The sequence below is a fragment of the Dreissena polymorpha genome, chromosome 9, assembly GCF_020536995.1.
Source record: "Dreissena polymorpha isolate Duluth1 chromosome 9, UMN_Dpol_1.0, whole genome shotgun sequence".
Classification (NCBI taxonomy): domain Eukaryota; kingdom Metazoa; phylum Mollusca; class Bivalvia; order Myida; family Dreissenidae; genus Dreissena; species Dreissena polymorpha.
In genome coordinates, this window is record NC_068363.1 from 93,595,061 (window position 1) to 93,619,114 (window position 24,054).

Genomic DNA, 24,054 nt, shown 5'->3' on the forward strand with positions numbered 1-24,054 from the left:
TATCCTTTGATTACTTCTGGCCAAAAAATGAACAAATATAGGGATATATAAAGACAATCCTCGCCATTGATCAGCTGAAATGCGTACCTTCGCATGGTGCCATTTGACAGCCCACCACTTCGCTGCTATTGCCTGCACAATCATCTTTGTGACCCGTGGAGCAGTTACGTACACGGATTTCAGTTCCGTTTCCACATGTCACTGAACACTTGCCGTTGAACCAGGGTGACCAATCTGTTCCAGACATACATGTATTGATCATAATATTGCTAGCATTGACATGTATGGACATATCGTAGGTATAGGGGTTAAAATTATATCAAATAGCAACAAAAGTTCAATTACATCATAAACATTGAACGGATATGTATTTGCTAACTTTTTGTTCGTACCTATCTCATACATTTTGAATTGTTGCGAATACATAGAAGAAAAAATGTGTTCTTTTCAATATTGGAATTATTTTTGTGAAATAAAGTTTAATCGTGGCATAAATCTGATATTCATGGCAATTTGACATTATTCTAAAAACCTGGGCATCTTGCAAGCCTGCATGTGTTGGCTTCTTGACACGCTCCTGAGCAGTTCAGACCTCCGAACGCGGGAGCTGGATTGCTACACATCCTTGTTTGATACAGCTAACCAGACATGATACTAGATGTATGAAGTCGTTTTGCTTCGAAAGCAATTAAACCATATCTGCATTGTCAAGTTTTAACCCCTGTGGCATGATTTGAATTACTTTAATACAGGACCACTGTTTGATGTTACATTCAAACCGTAAAAATCTGAGCCTAGATGTTTAAGAGAAGAAATCCACTTGAAAAGGGTTCTGTTATCCTAGAAAAAATTATTAAAAAAACTTTGTTTTGGACCTCTTAGTTGTAAACACCAAATATAACTCGTCTAACCTAAGTGATTTCAGATATTTTCAATAAATTTGCCCATAATGAATACAGTCAGTGTTAGACACATAGTGCGTAGGCAGTCAAGGAAATTATTTGAACAACCTTGGTGGTCAAATAAGATTGGTAACGTATACATTTGCTAATAAAGTGTGTGCATTGAAAGTATTACCCCTAAGGCGTTTTAAGGTAAGGCATTATTTCAGCCATTTTTGTTGAGGTTTGGAAGATTAGTTTAAACAAATATATATTTTACAGTTCTAGTCAATATTAACTTTTGAGGGCGATGTCAATTGGACTCCAGAGGCATGATCAAAATTAGGAGTTGATTATATAACGTTTCATTCCAAGTATTACATCTCTGAACATTGTCATTTAAGACGAAATCCATTCAAGTTGATTTGTGATGCGAGTTACGCTTTAAATAAACCATGTTCGATTGGGGCCTGGCCGATTGTTGTTCACACGCCACTCCAAACACGACCCATAACAGACGTCGGACAGCAACGCACCACAATATATAACTTTTGCTCAGTTGAGCTAGAAAATTAATTAACATAAATAACAATATTAGTTTTCAATACATATCAATAATGAAGAGAAAAATAATACCTCCACATGGAAGTTTTTGGCAGCCTATTACTTCGCTACTGGTTCCCGCACAATCTTCGGTGTGACCCGAGGAGCAGTGACGCATTCGTGTAAAAGTTCCGTTCCCGCATGTCACAGAACACTGGCCATTAAACCAGGAAGACCAATCTGTACCAAACAAACAATTCTTTCATTAATTATGCCGTTCTATAATTTTGTTGAAACGTACGCTTGGGGTCGTCTAAAACAGAAACAGTTACGCTTTACAAAATAATATACTACTTCATAGTTTTATTACAAAAGCACTCATTTACCATTGCTATTTCCACAAAATATTTATAACATTTTATGCACACATAAAAAGTTGTATGTCATTGTTCGTCTTTTATTACTTGTGTGTAACCCAAAACGTAAATTGTTTCTATTTTTAATGTCCAATCATATCGGGTTATATGATCACGTGAGCTCTTTCTACCAATAAAAATCGATCCTGGCCATACTTGTTTTGGAATCCTTACTGCGCAGTTGCATCTTTATTATTGTCTAGATTTCGACAAATTCGCTCTTCAGCGGTAATATTAACGTTTATTTTTTACACCATATGACACAGTCTTATGTGGTGTTTTTGAAGGATTGCATTTCTTTACACGGTGATCTACATTATTTGTGTTTTAAACGTGTTTAAGGAACAAACATCTAGTTTCCTCTGTTTCCTTTGTGTGCACGACTTAATCTCGCGTGATTTAGTTCTGACTCCCGCGACGTGATCCAAGATGGCGGCGCCCATCTCAAAGAAAGTTTATATCTTTGGACACTCGTTCGTGAAGAGTTTGAAGGATTTCATTCGTCAGGATCCGTCACTTCGTTACGATTTGGGCCTAACCGGCAGTCCGATGATACAATACTCGGGTTTTCCAGGCGCCACAGTGAACTGTCTCCGTAATAAATTACAAGACATCTTGGATTTCGTTCCAGACATTGTGATCTTGGTTGTGGGAACCAATGATATCTACAACCCAAATCAATCGCCAATCTCTGTAGCTTCGGCAATACGTGATTTTGTGGACACCTTACTTTTTGTTCATGGGATTCCTCAATTTATCGTGCTGCAAACATAGCACAGACATTTCCCTACTTGCCACACTCGTTATCCAGTTGACATTCATTGGTTCAACAACAGGGTCGATGATTTGAACAATTTTCTCATCGACTGGCTGAATTCTTCGTCCCATGGCCGAGCATACCTGTGGCGTTTGAAGCGGTTTAGGTCACCAGAATGTATACGTACTAACTTTGCGGATGACGGTTGTCACCTTTCACCTCGTGCCCAGCATAGATTTTTCAACAACATACGGGCCGCAGTTGTCGCTGCCCTGAAACAATCGATCTGATTAGTTATCATATTTTGCCTGATAACATTTCAGGTTTTTTCAAATTAAATCGGTCTGTTTTAGTAGGTTCAGACCAGATATATATAATCAGTGTCATATTTTTGTCACTTAAAGTTATCAATCCGGTTGGTTTTAGCTATCATTTCCACATGAAATTGATTTTATTAAGGCCGTCCTTTAATACTACGCCTGAGTTATTCAGTTCTGACTGATATTGATATTATCGTTCTCTTCGTAAGAACTATGTCTGTGCTTGATTTTCATTATTCAGTTCAGGCTATGCTTTATATTTTCCAATATTATGCCTGATTTTAGTCATACCGTTCAGGCTGATATTGATGTTATAGTTACCATATTTGTTATTCAATATTACACCTTATTCCAGATGAAGCGAACAAGGCAGCGCAAAAAGACGGCCACGTCGACAACCTGCTTATGTTTCAAGGGGACGACATCCTCTGGCAAACAACCTAAAAACTCTACACCAGCAGGGCCGACAATGGAGCCGGCAGCGGACCAACCCAGGGATGTTCCTATACCCGCTGTGCCCGACAGCCTGACATGTGCTCCAGCAGCCACAGGCTCCTCCACCCCCTACCCATCACAGGTCCAGTCGGACATTTTCTTTCCAACTGCTACGACTAATCGTCAATTACCCTTGCCATTGGACCCAAACGTCGGGCTACACACAGCCATGCCCTCTTTTGACATTGACTCCTCGAGTTCTTCCGATGAGGACCAGGGTTTCAGCTTTTCCCAGGCACTACATACACATGCCAGGGACATACTACCAGGTACTGGTCAACTCTATGCAGAGCCAATAAGTACCCCAATTTTGAGTCTGGTGAAAAAGTCCATCTGTAAAAACATTTGGCGCAACAAATTTGTTGATATGGCAGCTCTGCTCCCTTCAACACTGTCCACACAGGCCAATCAGTATACGTTACAGTTGGACAGTAACTCGCAAGTTTCCATAACTCCAAAGTCCAACCTGCGGAAAATAACAACTATTGAACAGTGGACAACCGCCATGATCAGATTTATGGCAGTATATACTTTTAAGTTCCCCTCTGAAACTCAGGCTATACTGAAATACACGGAGATTGTCCGTGACATCACCAGCCGTCGTCCAGGCTCAGCCTTCATCTTCTACGATACTCACTTTCGCCTTTTAAGGGAATCTATTCCCATTCCGTGGGACCGTCTTCACACGGAATTTTGGTTAATGGCCTGTACATCCTTTCCCACCCAACACTCAAGCCCTTCCTTTCGCCCTCAAAGAAACCCCACACGAGCCCCTTACAGACAATCTTCGTCCTACAAAATTACCTTGAGAACACCTGTTTCAACTACAACAAACGTTCCCTCTGCCACACCCCCTCTTGCCCCAACCCCCACAACTGTGGTTATTGCAGAGGGTCCCACCCAGCATACGAATGCTCATTCCCTTCCAAAGAACATGCTGCTAAAGCCGTCTCCACTCCTAGACCCTCTAAACCGGTCAGATAAAACACCCGTTGTTACCCCAGTTCAAATTGCCATTCTTGCCCCTTACTTGTCAGGTTACCACTGGGCCAATTATTCGATTGATGGTTTCACCTACGGTTTTAAACTTGGTTATTTGGGTCCACGGGTTCCTTTCTCGGCCCCAAATCTTAAATCATGCAAAGAACACCCTGAAATTGTACCTTGCAAACTTCTAGATGAACTCGACGCTGGTCGGATTCAGGGTCCTTTTCCTGTCCCTCCCTTAGATAATTTTCGTGTCATTCCAATTGGAATTGTGCCTAAAAAATCTCCTGGACAGTTTAGATTAATTCATAATCTTAGCCATCCTCCGGGCCAGTCCATAAATGATTTTATCGAACCAGATCTCTCTTCTGTTTCCTATTGCTCATTCGACGACGCCGTTACCCTCTTGTGGAGTATTGGCCCGGGTACTCTTTTCAGCAAAACCGACATTGATTCGGCTTTCAGGTTAATTCCAATTCACCACTCTGACCACCATTTACTCGGCATTCAATTTCAGAACAGCTAATATTACGATACTTGTCTCCCTATGGGAGCTTCATCTTCGTGTGCTATTTTTGAACGTTTCAGTTTCGATTTGCAATTTATCTCTGTTTCACATTTGAACATCCCCCATATTGGTCACATTCTTGACAATTTTTTATTTATGGGTCCAAAGAATTCTCATGTTTTTCAGTCTAGTCTGGACAATTTCTTAAATTTCTGTGCGCACATTGGGGTTCCCATCAAACATGAAAAAAACAGTCACGGCTACTTCCACAATTTCATTTATGGGTCTTGAATTGGACTCAATACTTATGGAAGCGCGACTCCCTGTAGATAAGTTAATTAAAGCTATAACCCTTTTAACTTCATTTATGAAGTCGCGTAAAGTCACCCTTAAAGAACTTCAATCCCTTCTGGGTCTTCTAAATTTCTGCTGCCAAGTTACAGTCCCTGGTCGCAGTTTCTTACGTAGACTCATAGATTTAACTATCAAGGTCTCAAAACCTCATCACCACTTTACTCTTAACAAAGAGAGCCGCAGGGACCTGCGTGCTTGGCAATTGTTCCTTGAACACTTCAATGGAAAACAATTACTTTCTGAACAACGCTGGCTAACTTCCGACACTTAACATCTTCACACGGACGCATCCGGAACCTTAGGTTTCGGAGCCACATTTGAGTCACACTGGTTTTCCGGTACATGGCCTCAAACTTGGTTAGGTTATGACATTACCTTTAAAGAGTTATTTCCCATTTCTCTCGCTCTGGAAATCTGCGGTCACCAACCTCGCAATGGGTGCATCGTTTTGCACACGGACAATGAGGCAGTAGTACATATAATAAATAAACAGTCATGCCGTGTACCAGTTATTATGTCTCTGGTACGCCGCGTAGTCCTAGCCAGTATGAAATACAATATCCTGTTACATGCCCAACATATCCCCGGGAAGTACAATTTGTTACCGGATCTCCTTTCTCGTTAACAGATCTCTGAATTCAAAGCAATGGCTCCCCACATGGACCTGCTGCCAACACCCATCTCAGAGCACCATTTCATTATTTGAATCAAACAGTGTACAAATTATTGGACAAATCCCTGGCTCCCTCCACAAAAGCCAGTTACAAAAATGCTTTCCTCCAATATCAACGTTTTCATTCTACTCATTATCCTTTGTCAAACTGCCTGCCTATTACCACTGATCGTTTAGCCCAATTTATTGCTTTCTGTCACAATTTCAGTTTCCAGGCCAACACTATTTCCACATATGTTTCGGCTTTGGGTTACATTCATAAATTGTACAATTTGGCAAACCCCACAGAATCCTTCGTGATTAAAAAGTTGTTGTACAGTTTACGCCGCACGTCAATCGCAGATAAACGTCTGCTTTTCACTATTGCCAATATTCGCACTTTACTGTTTGTCCTTCGGTCAAACATAAAAGACCATTATCATCGAGTCCTGTTGAAGGCAATGTTTCGCATGGCATTTTTTGGTCTTTTCCGGGTTGGGGAATTGTCACTTTCACATAATGGTCATCAAAATACTATTTCCCGCCAGGACCTTACTTTTTTGTACACCGATTCCAAACTCTCATCGGCAGTCGTTACAATCCGTAATTACAAACATTCCAAGGGTCAATGTACCTCAATTCCTCTAGCCAGTCAATCCAACAAACAGCTATGCCCAGTCCGCGCATTATTTAAATACATACGGATATGTCCCTCCGATACAGGCCCCCTTTTCGAATTTGCTAACGGGGAGCCTGTCACAGCCACTTTCTTCAGGTCAAATCTTAGAACCTGTGTTGTTGCTTCGCAATTAAGCCCGCACCTTTATACCTCCCACTCTTTCCGTATTGGCGGGGCTACGCTCGCCCATTCCCAAAACATGCCAGCCTCTCAGATTCAGCAGTTAGGACGTTGGAAGTCCAACGCATACCTTAAGTACATTCGGGCCAACCCATTGCCAGTTTAAATCCCCCCACAAGTCAGACACTGACCATAATAGACACCGTGTATTTCTCTAGCCAGTTTTAGTATTACTCTAAATGCCAGTGCATATATACCTAGAATTGTAGCATTGCTTACAGTTACCTGACAGTTAAAGGCTGCATGTATGTATACTAAGTTTTGCTGGTGCTTGCACTTTTTGTAAATATTTGTTGTATATATATCTAGTTTGCTGACGGTTTAAGGCCGCAGCTCCATTTTCTTTGTTAACATTGCGTTATGTTAATATTTTACCATTATTGTGTTTCTGTAACTTTTTGTTTACCTGACAGTTTAAGGCTGCAGGTACATCATTCACCATTTTTGCGTGTACAGGTTTTTATGTACAAATATGTTGAAAATATCTTTTGTTGTCGGACGGGATAAGGCCACAGCTCCATTTTGTGTTTGCCATCATGACTTTTGGCTTCGTTCACAATTTTATTTGATAATCTTTGTGATGCTGTTTTTGTTTTTTCTACCTGACGGTTTATGGTTGCAGGTTGTTTTTTGCTTTTCATACCAATTTTTGTTGGCATATTGCTCTGTCATTGGCAACAGTCGGGACACAGCCTCATCAACATATTACATTACTGCTTGCTATGATAGTTTAGAATATTTGTTTGTTTTTACGTTTGTGTGCAGTGTACATATTATTGACTTACTTTCAACTTTATTTTCTCCGCTTGTTGATTTATTCATTGTCACAGCTAGTCCATTTTTTATTTTATTTTATTTACACTTTGTCTCGTTAGATGCCAAAATATGTTGTGCAATTCTTATACATGTATATAGGGTTTGTTCCACTCGGTTGTGTTCAATTATTCTATGATCTCCCTTTCGATGTATTACAATAAATGCCAGTACGTCCATGTTAGACCTTGCCAATGTCAAGTTTTCATCTTATTTAAAATTGAAATTCTATGTTCACGTAAATGCTTTAAATTTTTGTAAACCCACAGAGTGATGGTTTAAAGCCAGACTTATTATTTTCCAACTTATAACATTACACGTAGCCTAGTTATTCTTTTCCAGACTTATTTTCAATTTATGTCTGTCCATATTTACAAGCTGCGTTAGTATCCGTGCAGGAACAGTTACCTCCCTTTATTTTTTATTGCGATCTTCTCCCGTACTCCATGGGCGGCGGGGTTCCCCTTACGGCTCTCCTTTGTGGCGTGTTTGTACCGCCCATTATGTCAGTATAGGAAATAACATGATATTTTTTCATCTATGTTACGGCATTTTGCAATAAATGTCCATTTTCGATCCATCATATTGTGATTGTTCTTTCCTATATGACATACGAGTCCGTCCGGTCTAAGACCTTTTCATTACTATAAAGGACAATACATAAATAACATTTTATGCACACATAAGAAGTTTTATGTCATTGTTCGTCTTTTATTACTTGTGTGTAACCCAAAACGTAAATTGTTTCTATTTTTATTGTCCAATCATATCGGGTTATAGGATCACGTGGGCTCTTTCTACCAATAAAAATCGATCCTGGCCATACTTGTTTTGGAATCCTTACTACGCAGTTGCATCTTTATTATTGTCATAAATTTCGACACCCGCCACCACCCCTTCTCCACCATATGTTTTACATGTACAGTTATATTTCTACACTATTGTGTTATTCGGCCCGTCCGGTCTAAGACCTTTGCATTACTATAAAGGACAATACATAATAATAAGTACCATATTATGCTTAGGCACTTGTGTTCATAGGACAAACATAAATAATTCATATTTAGTACAAATGGTTGAACACACTATTACATTTGAAAAAGTCGCATGTTAAGTATACCAGCCTTAACGACAAAATATATTTTATTAATGTCCTATTGTATATTGTACAATTATTTTCAGGGACAACGCATTACAATGTGGTTAACGTAAATAATAACATAGTTTCTATAACAGATTTTGAATTAAAAACTATGTTATGATCATTGACCTACGTTTATTCGGGTATTTCTTTACATTGATAAATCAATAATAACAAAGTGTTTTCCGTTTATGTTTGCAATGCAAATGTGTAAAAATTTCAGGATGCTTTCATAACTCTCCTCTTAATGAAAGGTGTGTACTTTAGATACCTTAGATGCAGTCAAGTCTCGGTAGCAACTGGACGGATTGTTTTTCTCTCACATTTCATGTATATTTACATTCTCAGAGGTTAATTTTGTTGTTCCTTGCTTATTCAGCATATATTCATTTTATTCATTGTTTGTTACATATACATTCTACATGTAACAATTACTATTGAAAATGTTTTAAACTCATTGCAAATTAATTTTGCACGTCAGTTTGCACATAAAGATTGACAAGAAATTGGAAAAAAAAGAATAAATGCAACTTGTTATGAGTGACAACATGTTCCATGAGCCCGAATTATTTAATCAGCACGATAGGTACATTGTGGAGGCAACTTACTTCATATATTATGATAACCACTTACGTCCTGGGCTAGTTGTCGTGGTCGGACATGTAGCAGCCGACTGTGTGTTAGGCATGCTGGGGTACAGAGAGCATGTCGACTGTGTGAATAGCAGGTCGTCAAGTCCAATATCGCCATGGTAACCGTTCCAAACAGTAGCTTCTGCTATAATCTAATGATTTATTGGTCTTTTTCTTAAATGGGTTACGATTTAGATGATTAGATGATTTAGATGATTTAAACATATGTTATCTTACCATTTATACATGCAACAAACACATATAATCCTAGTAATATATATATGTAAATATAATTATAAAAAACACATTTTTACGATCATTTAAGACTCATAACAAATATATAAAACTTGCTTAGGCACTTTCATTTCGCATATTTTAATAATGACTGCCGAAACCGGAAAGGAACAAGTTCAAACCATTAAAATTGTTTATCAAGTGCAGTGAATAGGTCTTACTCGTAGTGATATAATATGATATCATCTTACCGAAATATTTGAAGTATAGCTCAAAGGTACATGTCCAGACTTCCAGACATCTCCTTGGTTCCCACTTACAGTCCACAGCAGTTTCCCTGGGAGCTCGGAACCAGTAGCCATATAAATGTTGAGACTACCGATATCAGCACCATACATGTGATACCAGAATTGAACACAGACAGGAGCTTTAAAACCGGGCTGTATGATGCCACTCTGATACCAGGCTTTGTCACATTCCTTGCTTGGAGCGCTAGACTCGAGGTATATGTATCTGCCTAAAACAATGTCTGATAAAATTAAACAAATTCTTTGTTTTGAATATTCATATTTATTTTAGCATTTATTAAGGTCTACATAACAGGGAAACATATAAAGCAGTGCAGGACGAACAACATCAAAACTATATTACAACTTTATGAACTATGAAACATATCATCATTATATTAGATCTTTATGAAAGATTAAAACACCAATACTTATTTAAACATCATTTTTAAAAATAAAAAACACCAACACACATTTTCACATATTTCGAAAAATGATAAACACCAAGTTCATTAAACATCTGTATGAAGGATAAAAACGATCTGCATCTATTTAACAATATACAAAGGAATATCAACGTACCAGTACTGTTACCAAACGTATGATCCGAGCTAGGCCCCGTGTCGTCAGTGTTCGTCGAGCCATTGAACACAATCCAGTCCATATTGTCAAACAAGTCAACGTTATGCCAAGAACAATTTAACGGCGCATCGAACGTACAAGTGATTTGATCTACGATAGAAAACATCAATGTGTGTTTCATGACATGCGTTTATGTTATACTTATACAGAGTCGCGCTATTGGGTTACACAATGTAACAAGGTAAAATAAAGATTTGTTTCTGTTTAAGGTCTTTAAATACATAAGTTGAAATTAATAAATAACATGTTCATTAACAAACACAAATATGAGTTTTTAACCGAGCCAAGGGGTATCTTACTAATGATTTTTCAGGACGACTCAAACAAAATATCGTATCAAATAGAAATCTTAACTTAATCAAAATAATATTCAACTCAACCTCGGCATTAAACAGTTACTGAACAAAAATTTCAAGTAACTGTTGACTTAAATTTTTAAACTTGACCTGTCACTGAAGAGCAACAAACATTTATGCGATAGACTTTCTGATATATGTATAGTTCATTTATCAGTATCTTTAAAAATATTGATGAAAAAAATACTGTTTAATAAATTGTGAAACATAATAAAATTCATGTTTCTTTCGATAATTGTATTTAAAACGATAACGTAGTTTTGATTGTTTTTTACTTATCATAAGTAATTGTCTCAACCACCATGGTGTGCTTTCTGTATATGTCAGTTGATTTTCACTTTCAACGGATATTTAAGTCTATTTGACTGGCAATTTCATTACTTAATCATTAATCAACGTGTATTTAGAAAATTAAGTACATTTTCAGGTAGTTAAGCTTTTTCGAATAAGTGAAAAACGTACAGTAAAGTTTCAACAATAGCACATTTTAGAGGAGAACCACACCGCTTATATAAAGTTTAAGACAAATATATTAAATCGTCCATACATGTAAACATGTGTATATTGATCATTGGCATGTGCGCTTAAGGTTTGTAAGGACACAATAGTGTTTCAGTTATAACGGTATTGTTTGTTTCTAGTTAATGGTAGCATACATACAACATACAAGGTTAAAAGCGACGCAAAACACACATTTTGTATGTATTGACTTAAAACAAAAAAATGGTCTAACTTGAATGGCACTGAAGGAAAACAATTCATGGTTTGTGATGGGAATAGAACCATTTTCAAAATGCCATTATATTTACATATATTGCCTAAACATAAACATGAGTATTGAATAACGGAACAAAGTTTTTTTCTTTCAACGATATACTAGTAATATGCGGAAAACCGACTGAATCCGATTTTAAAATAATTGTTAATTTAATACATGTGTTGTTTTTTCAGGCGCAATAAGATACACATCTTTTTTATTTATTATCGAATATTTGTATGACGTGTGTCATTCACATTATCTACAACATATTTGTTTATATTACTTTGCTTCATCATAAATTATTAAAATGCAACAATCACACGTTCTTATGGTTCTGTGTAAAATTAACATCCGATTCAATCTGAATGCAGAACGAATACCTGGACAGTCGCTGTCACAACACTGGAGCTGTTGTGTGTAATTTCCCTGACAGTTTCGGCCTCCATACAATGGTTGTGGGTTGTTACAGAGACGTGTGCGCGTCTTAAGTCCGTTTCCAGTGGAAGGAAAACACGAACCCCACGCCATCCAGGCACCGAACCCACCGTCAACTGTAGGTAATGATACAAGATACCGTGTCAATATAACATTTGAGTGAGAATATGTCAACTATATCGTACCAAGGCTCAATGCAAAACTACAACATGTGTATACAGTACATAAAGTACTAGCCATGTTTATATATGTAGAGGCAGTGTACATAAATCACACATGTTTTAATACTGTTATCATAGTTTATAACAATTGTATGATGACTTTATTTTCACAATTCGGAAAACAGTGTTAATGCCAAAACTCAGCTAATGCAGTATGTCTTTATAGGAGTTTGTACCAAGCAAAACATGTTAGTGAGTGAAGTACTAGTTTCACGAGCCAGACTACGATGAACCTTGCTTGAAATCAAAGGCAATCAGAGGCGATTTTCTGAAAGATATAACCTAGGTTTTTGCGGAATTCGTGTAGTAAAATACGACACTCACTTGGACAAGGCTTGTCGAAGCATTTGCCCACTTCGTCTTCAGGTCCTTCACAGTACTTGCCAAAGTTTTCTGGCGTCGGATTTTCACATAGTCTGTACCTGATGTGGTGTCCGGTTCCACACGAAACATCACATACACTCCAACGGCCCCACTCTGTCCAACCGCCATCAACTGAATAATGACATAACTATGTCTTAAAAATGAAATATAAAATATATCAGGTTTTGCACTCCACTAAACTACAATTAGAAAAGAATAAATTCACTAATTGTTTCTTGTTTGAGTCGTTCTTTCTTTATTACGTGATATAGTGTGTTGTGATCGAAAGAAGTACTAGGCCACTCCATCAAACATCGCAGTAGATAGGTCATTTTTTATATTTACGCCTGGTAATAACGTCAACATATGAAGTCTGATGTTTTTCTATTTGCCATTACCAAAACAACTACAATATCTTACTACCATAACATTTCCTAAGTGGTTGCATTAGCCACAATTACAAGCCAAACTTAAGCAACAAATTGGCAAGCGTATTTTTAAACATACCGGAACCATGTTTTTTAACTTAATTGAGCTATCATTAGAACAAATATTCTGATATAAAGATCTGACAAAAATGTGACTTTAAGACAATGAATTCAGCTCAATATAGCCTTGTAAAGAAACCAATTTTTGACCTAGAACACATATAAAACGAACAAAGCGCTTGACAAAGTTGTAATGATGATTGGTCTGAAAATGTGACTTGTTAAGTTAACGAGTATATTCTAGGTATGTTCGTACCATCGCAGTTTCCACGCGGTACACACGTCTCAGTGCCGTTCTGTTGTCCTGTACAGTAGCTGCCTCCATGTTGTGGTGCCGGGGAGTCACAGGGGCGGGTACGAAACCGGGTACCATTTAGACACGTTACGGAACACGACGTCCAGGACTGCCAACTCCCCCACATACCGTCAACTGTGTGTGCATGAATATTCGCAGAATACCATTATACAGTAAACATATTAGTATTGTGATTGTCATTACCTATTGCAGACAAGTAAGAAAAGTATCTGGAAGATAGTTTGATAAAAGAAATAAGTTTAGTACGTAGTTACAAATTTGGAGTGAATACTGGTAAACTTCAATTACTTTTTTGTTTGAAGGGTGCGGAGAGTTTAATGATAACAAGCTTTAAGTATCTTGAATATTTAGTTATTCTGTAGACAGTGTTTTCCAGAGAAAGAACATACCTGCAGAATATATTTATAACAGATCTTTTAACGAAAGCATTGGCAAAAATGTGACTGAAATAACAGCTTTGACACATGATTGACAGGCGTTCCCGTGGATAAGTTCAAGGGCACATAACTCAGGAAAAAATCACCTCGCTTGAAAAATGTGTTCTGCACATATATGCTTCATGGTGATTACATATCTCAAGTTTGAGTTCAAACTCTTGAGGAAATGGAAAGAAGTTCGCTCAACAAACAGTGTGCATGTCATGCTTCTGACATAACACTTGCTAAGGTCAAGGGCATTTAACTCAGGACCGTGTTTATCACTAGGCATGAAATAGGTGTCTTGCATATTTACAATAACTGTAGACAACATAAGCTAATTTTCAATCACATCGCTTTAGAAATGTAAAAGCTGTTTGCTCAACAAAACTTGAATGCGTCGAAACCGAGAAACTAACAAAGACCGACCGACAGAGATATACCGCTTTGTCAAATCGTTTGCGGATGTATAAAAACCTGTTACCTTTTTAATCAGTAGCATACATTTTAAGAAATTGTACGAAAAAAATGTGTAGTTTGAATCTAGTTGTTTGAGCTCAGTGTTGTGAAAGACAATATGCTTATAAAGGCCCTCTCAAGTCCGATTCCAACGGAGGATGTATTAGTATTCTTAAGTGCGATCGCGTTTATGATGATACGATTAAACAATTTGAGTTAGAGAGCGGACAGGCTTAATTCAATTTTATGTTTATAATTCAAAACCCATAATTTAGAACTGCTCCAAGCCATTTGACTCTTTATTTATCTTTGCCAAGGTATTATGCACACAGACATTATCAAGAGTTAAGAGTTGAATCGTAATTTTTGACGCCGTCCGAGACCAAAGAATGTTCTTATACTATGTCCCGATTTAAAAAGGACAAGCAAACAAGTCATTTTCAGCGAACAACATAACCCTGATGAAATAAAGATTTGAAGTATAATACTAGAGTCACCTGGTTTTGGGCTAGGTTTGACTTCAGTGGTATAATTTTTTTTTAATGGTAAATTACCACAAAACGATCTAACATGCAAGATCTCTTGGCATTGCACCTAAAAGAAAAGATTTATTTCAAGCTGCAGTATAAAAATATAAGGAAAACAAGAAATATTATTATGCAATTGAGATCACAGTGGCATGATTTGTACACACTTGAAAGAGGGCCATAATGCGATGCTAAAATCCAAATATAACACTTTCGAGACGAGAGATACGCGTGGCACAACAATCGACGGACGGCTTGACGGGAGATTGGACATATCAGGGCAATCTATATACAGCTATAGCGTTTAAAATAGTGTCAAGGTATTTCAAAAAATATAATATCTAGTTAAACAAAGTTATTCATGCATACATGACATGATATAGTATAATATGAACTGGTAAATCATTTATAAATCGCAGTATCATACTAGGACAAGTTTTCTCCTGACATGTCTCGAACTGATCCGCTGTTTCATTTCACGGTTTTCCGCCATATTTAGGAGCAGGACTATCACAAGTTCGGACTCTATGTCTGGTTCCGGTAGCGCAGGTCACATCGCAGGCAGACCAGACGCTCCATCCGGACCAGCTGCCGTCGACTGAACGTGTGTAGAATATAATATAATTGCTGAATGCTTTTTGCTATGTAGGGTCATGTAATAGTAGCGAACGAAAAACTAATTACATAAATATAATATACTATAAATTATAATCATGAATAAAAAATCCATTTCATACGAATTCTTTATTATCTAGTGATATTATTTTCACAAACATGTTTTCCACAAAAATCCCAAGTATTTTATCCATTACAATGAAATAATCAGCTATAAAATGTATCCCTAAAATTCATTTTTGAAACACTTTTGAAGGCGGAAATAAAGTTATCTTACCTCGTAAAGAATAATAGATTTTCATCGGCTAAGCTAGGTCGCATGCTGACCGTGTTTTTTCTGTATCACACCTTTACGTTGATATCGACTTGATACAAATGTGCTTAATAAACTTATTGTCATTTAATCAGATCAATGGACGTAAAAAAGACTCAAGAATAAGGTCTTTAGTATTGGTAAAGATGAATGATATTTAAGAAAACATACAATTTAAAACCAAAATATAGTCATACTTGTATACGTAAAATCAACAAAAACAGCTTCAACAGATTTTAACAAACATAAAATTCAGTTGATTATGTCGTCAATATTTGCATATCAACATCATACAACAATTTCATTACCGTCTAAATGAAGAGTTGTGACGATTATTTATTTATAATTATTATTTAAATAGGGACGTAGAGGTATGATACGTCGAAAAAAACACAGGTCACTTTCACATCGTTTTGTAAAACATGAGGCTGGATATCAATAAAAAAATGTCTCCTAAAACAATTTAATTTTTTGCCTCACCTGATATATTACAAAACGATAAGGAAGTAAACAAATATTTGCTACATATTAAGTCAGTAACTTTTCAAACAATGTGAGTAATGTTTAATGACGTTACAAAATGTCGTCATAAAATACAGCAATCTCCACGCAGAGTTGCCGTTCCTTGCACCATCATACATTCTCTGCCATCACCATAAAACCCTACAGGATTTGGTATAGTGGTATTTTTGTTTAAGTATTATATTATTAAAAGTAGTATCATTTTCTTGAATATTTTGAAAAAAGTTAATAAGTTTAGGGTCATAATAAAAAAATGCGCTTTAACAACTGTAAAATGAGTGTACCACATAGTTAGTTATGAAGGCAGGGACTTGATCCAGCTATTCTGGTTCCAATAATGAATTAATTAATAATTCCATTAATTGCATCTTAACAATACAGTACAGCTAATTAAGAATACTGGTCGTGTACGTAAGTCCGGCCTGTACGTAAAAAATCGGCCACCCTATTATAAGCGTTTCAGCGATACCGACTACACTTTTTTGATCCGTATCATCAAACGCACTTGCCATAGCAACATAATTCCAAAGATTGCACAAATCATGTAAGTATAACCCTGTTTATTTTCGGTTTGAAAAGTCAGTTTCATAACAGGAAACGTTTGAGCACGTGGGGAATATGACGTCATCGAGCGCGCGCACTGATAATGAGGTGCGACATGGGGGAAAACTTAACTTTAATTTGTCTTCTTGGTTGGACCATTATTCATTACCGACGTAGACAACCTTATGATATACAATTTTAATTACATATATGAAGGCCTTTTTTTCACAATACGTAATTTTGTTTCAACTAGTTTATCTGGTATCAAATAGTATTGTTCTCGCTAATATTATGCAGTTAAAAAGCTAAACGAGTTCCTGCCGAATTTTCAATGCAAGGGAGGTAACTCCGACATAAAACATTGATTACTAATAACACAATACACTCCCTTATTACCGTGTATTATAATAGAGAATGGTTAATGCAAACCTGTTGAAGAGTCATGCTTTTTATTTAACGTGTTGTTTATAGTTGCACCTATCCAAACATGTCGTACTCATACAAGACATCGTATGCTTCGGAAAACATGAGTATGGCGATAAGTGCCGTGCGCAGGAAAACTTTGACTATACGAAGTGCGGCCAAAGAATATGGCGTGCCGCGGTCAACACTAATGGACCGGTTGAAGGCCCAAGCGATGGTTCCTGAAGGCCGTGGGCGTCACAGGGACCTCACTGACGAGGAAGAGGCCGCCCTTGCCGGACTTCTGAGATACATGGCTGGACAGGGGTTACCGGCGAGCCGTAAAGTGTTGAAGTCCAAAGTTAGAGACATAATAAATGCATCTGGTAAATTGAATAACTACTTTTAGACTAAAGAAACAATGAAACTTCAGGAACGTTTTCGGGAAGGAGGCCCTTATTATCCACCACCTGTACTTTATTTATAAATGCCGTGTAACTGTCAATGCAAACCATATGAATAATAAAGTTATCATTTAAATAATTTAACAATTTATCAATTCATATTACTAGACTATTGTGATCGTGCTTAATGTGTTAAACAATTATTTCGTTGCAGTTCATTGATTAATCATTAATTAAAATATCTTTTCATTTCATTCCTCTCTGTAATAATCCTGTCTTTTTTATCTGTCACATCTGCAATTTGTACTTATAGACAAATCCTGTTGTATCAACCGCACGTCCGGCCCTTCTGCGAAATGGATTCGTGAATTTCTATCTCGCCACCAGCTGTCAGATCGGTTAGCGGAGAACATGAGTGCCGCGAGGGCAGCAATGTCCACTCAGGCTGTCATCGATGAATTCTTTGACTTGTTTAAAGCAGTTTTGGACAAACATGGACTGCAAGACAAACCTGGACAGGTAAAAAAACTTAAACCTATGTGTGTTCATGTAAAAGTAGAAATATTCAATTTTTTTGGTAAATGCGTAATACGTTTGCATACTAATTGAATAGAAATCGGTTATTTAAATTTAAATAAAATTTAAAGTCGAACATGTTTTTGCAGATATTCAACGTCGACGAAACGGGCTGGACTGGTAAAGAAAAGTCTTCACGACGTGTTATCGCTCCGACAGATTCCAGCAATGTGATTAAGAGGAAGACGTCCGTGAATGGTCACATCACCGCTCAAGTGTGCGTCAGCGGAAGTGGCAGATTTCTTCCAACAATGGTAGTGTACAAAGTAAGTCAGAATAGTCATTCCCGCTAGTAATTAATCTATTAATTATACTAAACTTTAAAATAAAAAACACACGTAAGTATAACAATCTCAAAGATAAAACAATTATCAAGGGTTAAAATACTATTATGATTGATTAAATCGTATAACTTTTTATAACCATTATAATTCTACCGCTCTGGGATGTAAATATAACGTGATTGTTATACAACTTTATTTTTGACAGGGATGTCTCCCCCATACAGAGATCGAGGATGTGCCCGACTCGTGGTTGTTCGCGGCCAATGAGACCGGTTACGTGAACGGCGACTTATTCCACACGTGGTTTAAACACATATTCGTCCCGCACTGTGGCAATGCACGACCAGTCTTATTGGTCATGGACAACCACGAAAGCCACGTGACATTAGCTTCCATTGAAGAGGCCATACACAATGATATTGTTTTGGTGGGATAGCCCGGTAACACCACACACATGCTCCAGCCGTTAGATGTAAAGGTAATTTTACAAACCTGTAAAATAAAACGTAGAACTATGATTTTTGTAAAGTGGTGTGATTTTCGTTCTGTACTGTAATTATACAAATTAGTAAAACACGTGTATGGTTGGTTTAGTTCAACCAGTTTTATTACATGAATTTATTTTAATATCGTTCCTGTTTTACTGATTTTCAGATATTTGGACCTCTCAAATCCAGAGTGGACATCATCTGTTCCAGCCTGCCATACGCCAGAAAAGGGTTACTAGTCACCAAGGCGAAGTTTCCTGCGGTGTTGAGGCATGCAATGGACCAGGCAACTCCGGCCTCCGTACAGAATGCGTTTGCTGTGTCGGGGCTGTGTCCAGTCGAGCAATCGCCGAGCAATCGACAAATCACAACTGGTGGCTCCGTCATTCGCCCCGACAAACGTAAATCGTAAGTCAAAGCGCACAGGGTTACGTATTAAGCATTGTATGTACTCTAGGTATTGCATGCGTTGCTGGTGCATTTTAGAAATTGAAGACCAATGTCTTGTAGTATATTATTATCAATTGCTTTAACTGTTAAGACGGAGGGAACTATACAAAAAACCCACTGGTTGAGATGGGCATTGTTCCCGCACGGTTGGGAGAGATCCTGGCCCCAACTCTAGAGCCACCCATGCAACAGTAAAACACGTCTACAAAGCGGCTTCAGAAAGGCCGAGTGTTGACTTCAAGACAGATTGTTGACGAACTGAGAGTACGTGACGTAAAATATCGATAAAGCGTTGAGTTATTTGTGGAATATACCAATGAATACTTGTTTATTTGTTTAACATCCACAACTCTTGCAATCTTTGCATGAAGATATATACAATGGCATTTTTATATACAATGCTTGAATTGGCATTATTTCAGGAAAAAGAAAGACAAGAGCAAGAGAAGAGAGAAGGTATAGAGATGAGAAGAAAAGAAGCTGAGGAGAGAAAGCAAAAGAAAGAACAAGAACGTGTTGAAAAGGAGCACAGAAAAACGGAAAGACTGGAGAAGAAACGACAAAGAGAAGAGAAGGCTACAAAAAGCAAACGGGCACGTGTGGAGGCCATGGCAGAAGCGGCTGCTGCGGCATATTTATTCGCCAATCGCGGGGAGAGAGGACGTGTGGATGATGAAGAGAGGGGTGTTGAGTGGTATGGGTGTGATGGGTGTGAATGTTGGTATCATGGTGGGTGTCTGACGCAGTATGAGCTGATGATGGCGGTGACAAGTTTGTGTGATGGGGTTGAATGGACATGTAAGAGGTGTAATCCCTGGGAGTATGAAGAATGAGGTACAGTATGTATGTAGATGAGATTGCGTGTGCGCGTGAAGGTGAGATTGCGTTTGCGCGTGAAGGCGAAATTGAGTGTGCGCGTGAAGGCGAGAGTGCGTGGGCGCCCGAAGGCGAGATTGCGTGTGCGTGTGAAGGCGAGATTGCGTGTGCGCGTGTAGGCGAGATTAAGTGTGCGCGTGAAGGCGGAAGTGTGTGAAGGCGAGATTGCGTGTGCGCGTGTAGGCGAGATTGCGTGTGCGCGTGAAGGCGAGAGTGCGTGTGTGCGAACGCGTTCGTGAGGTTATGTGTGTCTGTGCAGTTTAATGTATGTTTTATTATTAAATTGCATTAAAAGAAAAAAATCATATTTAAACAATTTTCGAATAATAATAATGAATAAATAATCAATATATTTTAATGTTGGAAAGTTTTTTATCTTTAACTTTCATAGGACCCTCAAAAGAACGTCGCATTGACAATCTATAAATTATGGTATCTTGTAACCTTTTACTCCCGTGTTGGACCTCCCAATACCAAGAAGATGAACGCTATTTATAGCTGTTTATAGCTATTTCTGACATTCAGAAAGTAAACATTTGTTCATTTGTAAAAAAATCATGAACATTTTATGTTAAACGGACTAATAAAACAACAAAACACACAAAGAAATCAAACCAACTGCAGAGGAACCTTGAAAAGATTGATTTCCGCTATTTTTCATATTTAAAGGGTAAGTTTCAGTGGAGATAAAAACAATAACTTAATGATAAAGTTGTTGAAACATGCATCATTGTTGACCAAACACGTTGGCCTTAACCCATGGAATGTAATAAACATGATAAATTTAAGTATAAAGAATGTATTGGACATCAAAAAGTGGCCGATGTTTGACGTACAATTGACACAGAAAAATTGACGATTTATATGGTGTATAATTTGGAGAATTTGGGTATCTTCCAGTCGTCCCATCCGAATAAAACTTACACATCAGATGAGTTATGAACCCAGGATTATTGGTGTGAAATTTTATTGCGATCCCAAATCTTCAGCGTGGGAAATTAAAATAAAACCACCAAAAGTGGCCGGAATTACGTACGTAGTAATTAATAGGATAAATTCGTTACAGGGTTTTTCACTGAGTATTCTCACCAAATATTAATTGCATGTGCCTGCATCACACCATTCGGGATCGGTAACAAGACTTAATATTTCCACTAAATTACACAGAAACGTTATTTAAGCACGATTAAGAAAAGACACTTTTTGCATTACGCATTAAATTATTTTATCGATTTCTTCTAGAATATACAGTATAAAGATTGATATTTCCTGTCTTGTTAATGGCTGATAAAGCTTGTTTAATATACTTGGACAATGTTTCTGTGTGCAGCTCCCATTTTCATTGTCACTGCCAGCACAGTTCACTCCACCGTAGGCGGGTGCAGGGTGGTCACATGACCTGTTCCTGAAATGGGAATCATTCCCACACGTGACACTGCACGCGGACCATGTAGTCCAGTCTGACCAGCTTCCGTCAACTGATTTTGAAAAAAAATCATAATAAAGTATTTTTGGCGTCATATGTGAGTATTATTGATATCAGTGTTAAAATTTTAAAAGTATGAGTTCTATGTGTCGGGCAAATTGTATAGTTTTTTACGCGTAAGGAAAACATAAAACATATTAAGCTATCTCATAAGATACATTTGTTGAACATGCGATATAATACTTATTTATCAATTAATGGAACAATATTAAACGACTAATACACATACTTTGACATGGTGGACCTTGACACCCCTTACGCTCATCTTCACCCTTCTCGTCACTATCACAGTACAGACCTCCATTTTGTGGTCGCGGGTTGTTGCAAGATCTTACCCGTACCATTTCACCAGGGCCACAGGTCGTAGAGCATACAACCCACGGATACCAGCTTCCCCAACGGCCATCCACTGCAAGTAAATCATCAGTCATAAATCTAGTGAATTCTCCTTATTCATCGATTCAATAAAACTTACAATAATACTTTAAAAAACGAAATATTTGCCTCATTTTGATTCATGGAATGTTTAGATTTAAAAGATGCGTATGTTGCAATTTACCCTGTGAATTGTATAACCATTCGATGAACACAAATGTGTTTAGAAACTCACACTAGCTAAATCTTTCTTTGGAAATATTGCTTTCTGACGGGTACTATTAAAATACTTTGTCGCCTCAATACCATATATGAATTGTGCCCGTCTACCCTTATAAGACTTACATATTTAACAAAATCCAAAACTGTTTTAGCAATGACCATAGTTGTGTTAATAACAGATAAGCGTCATGCTTTTTTGAAAATTGCGTTCAAACTGTTTTTGTTTACCAAGGTGTGAATAAAACTCTTAACACAGCATCTATACGGCACCTAAAACAGATGTATAACTTTATTTACCAGGGCACGTTGTTGGTTTGTCTGAACAGCTCACAGTATCCCGTGTTGATCCTTGACACTGCTGACCTGACCCTACCGGTGCTGGACTGTCACACTTCCGGACACGTGTCTGTGTGCTGTTGCAGTTGCAAACTGACCAGTCTGCCCACTGTCCCCATACGCCATTTACTACCAAATGTTATATTTTTCAGTAGCGTAGTGCGGTCGTATGGTGATCGTTGTGGTGGAAGTAGTATAGGTAATTGGAGCATGTCACAGTAGTTACGAATAGCACCGAACCCGCATATGACTTTATCCTACTGCTAAATTATGTTATAGGAGAAATTTATATGGTTCATATATACGTTTGCTCTAAACGCCTAATTCATAGGCATAGCGCACGTTTTTTATGCCTTTCACTTTCGGTTGAAGTTCAAATGAAGTTCAAATGAATTTAAGCCTTGTTGACGATTTAACTCGTTAACATGAAAGCATATCCTCATTCATTTGTTCTTAAATTTCAATATATTCATGTACTGAATGAATGCATTCCAAAACAATGTGCCGTATAGGAATAATAGCCGTTATTAATTAATCCAGTGCAGCGTTTTTATACATGTTTTAATTCAATGCAACCCAATCGCCAAACTGCTAACGCTTGAATTTTTTTTCACTACGTCAGTGGATTGCATAATGCATTCAATTCAATGACTCCAGTGCCTTGGTATTTTGAAACGCGATTGCAATAATGTATGATGTATATGTGTGTTTAATATGAATTATTAAAAGTAAGTGTGAATACAAGTTCAGGAAAATATCGCTCAAATGTAACCGATGAGATTGCTGTGTAGCTTTCTTTAAAAATGTAGAATGTACTCGAATAACGCAATGCTTTAAATTAAAGTTTTTTTTTAACAATTTGCAGATTAAGAACAGTGAAAGCAACTTTAAATAGTGTAAAATCGTAAAATCATGGTGAATTGTTTGTTTTTTACTTGTCGACGGAAAATGGACGAAGAAATTAAAGCGTAATTTCTTTGCTGCATATGTCGTTCCTTTGTTAAAACACTACCTGATTACATCAACTGTGTTTAAAGGAAAAAGGACTATGGCGATGAACAAAGCTATTGAGTATGTCGCCTGAAGATTTTCAACTCATCATGGAAACAAAACTAGACGAAAATAAATATTGTGATTTGTATGTATACAGCAACTTTGGTCAGTAGAGCATTGGCCAGTACAGGTTTTACTTATATATGCCAGTTATTAAAAAAATTATCATATACTAAAATTAACACCATCGTATAATGGAGAGTGAGCATCATATAGTGACCTGTGAGCATCATATAATGAAAAGTGA

General features: G+C 37.5%; 1 protein-coding gene and 1 long non-coding RNA gene across 2 annotated transcripts in view; one reads left to right on the top strand and one right to left on the bottom strand.

The window, feature by feature from the left end:
• The window catches only part of LOC127846740 (SCO-spondin-like), a 38,325-nt gene that overhangs the window by 970 nt on the left and 13,301 nt on the right, over positions 1–24,054 (bottom strand). Inside the window, exons 10-20 of the mRNA XM_052378234.1 lie at positions 22,716–22,883; positions 22,051–22,230; positions 21,643–21,813; positions 13,401–13,574; positions 12,618–12,788; positions 12,018–12,188; positions 10,462–10,611; positions 9,844–10,109; positions 9,360–9,510; positions 1,518–1,664; positions 88–234 (exon numbers count right to left, since the gene is read on the bottom strand). Of these exons, the coding sequence (XP_052234194.1) occupies positions 88–234; positions 1,518–1,664; positions 9,360–9,510; positions 9,844–10,109; positions 10,462–10,611; positions 12,018–12,188; positions 12,618–12,788; positions 13,401–13,574; positions 21,643–21,813; positions 22,051–22,230; positions 22,716–22,883 (1,896 nt within the window). The remainder of the gene's footprint in view (positions 1–87; positions 235–1,517; positions 1,665–9,359; positions 9,511–9,843; positions 10,110–10,461; positions 10,612–12,017; positions 12,189–12,617; positions 12,789–13,400; positions 13,575–21,642; positions 21,814–22,050; positions 22,231–22,715; positions 22,884–24,054) is intronic.
• Positions 19,562–20,562, top strand: LOC127846765 (uncharacterized). Its single transcript, XR_008033654.1, has 3 exons — positions 19,562–19,723; positions 19,882–20,334; positions 20,519–20,562. It is a non-coding gene; the product is annotated as an uncharacterized LOC127846765 (long non-coding RNA).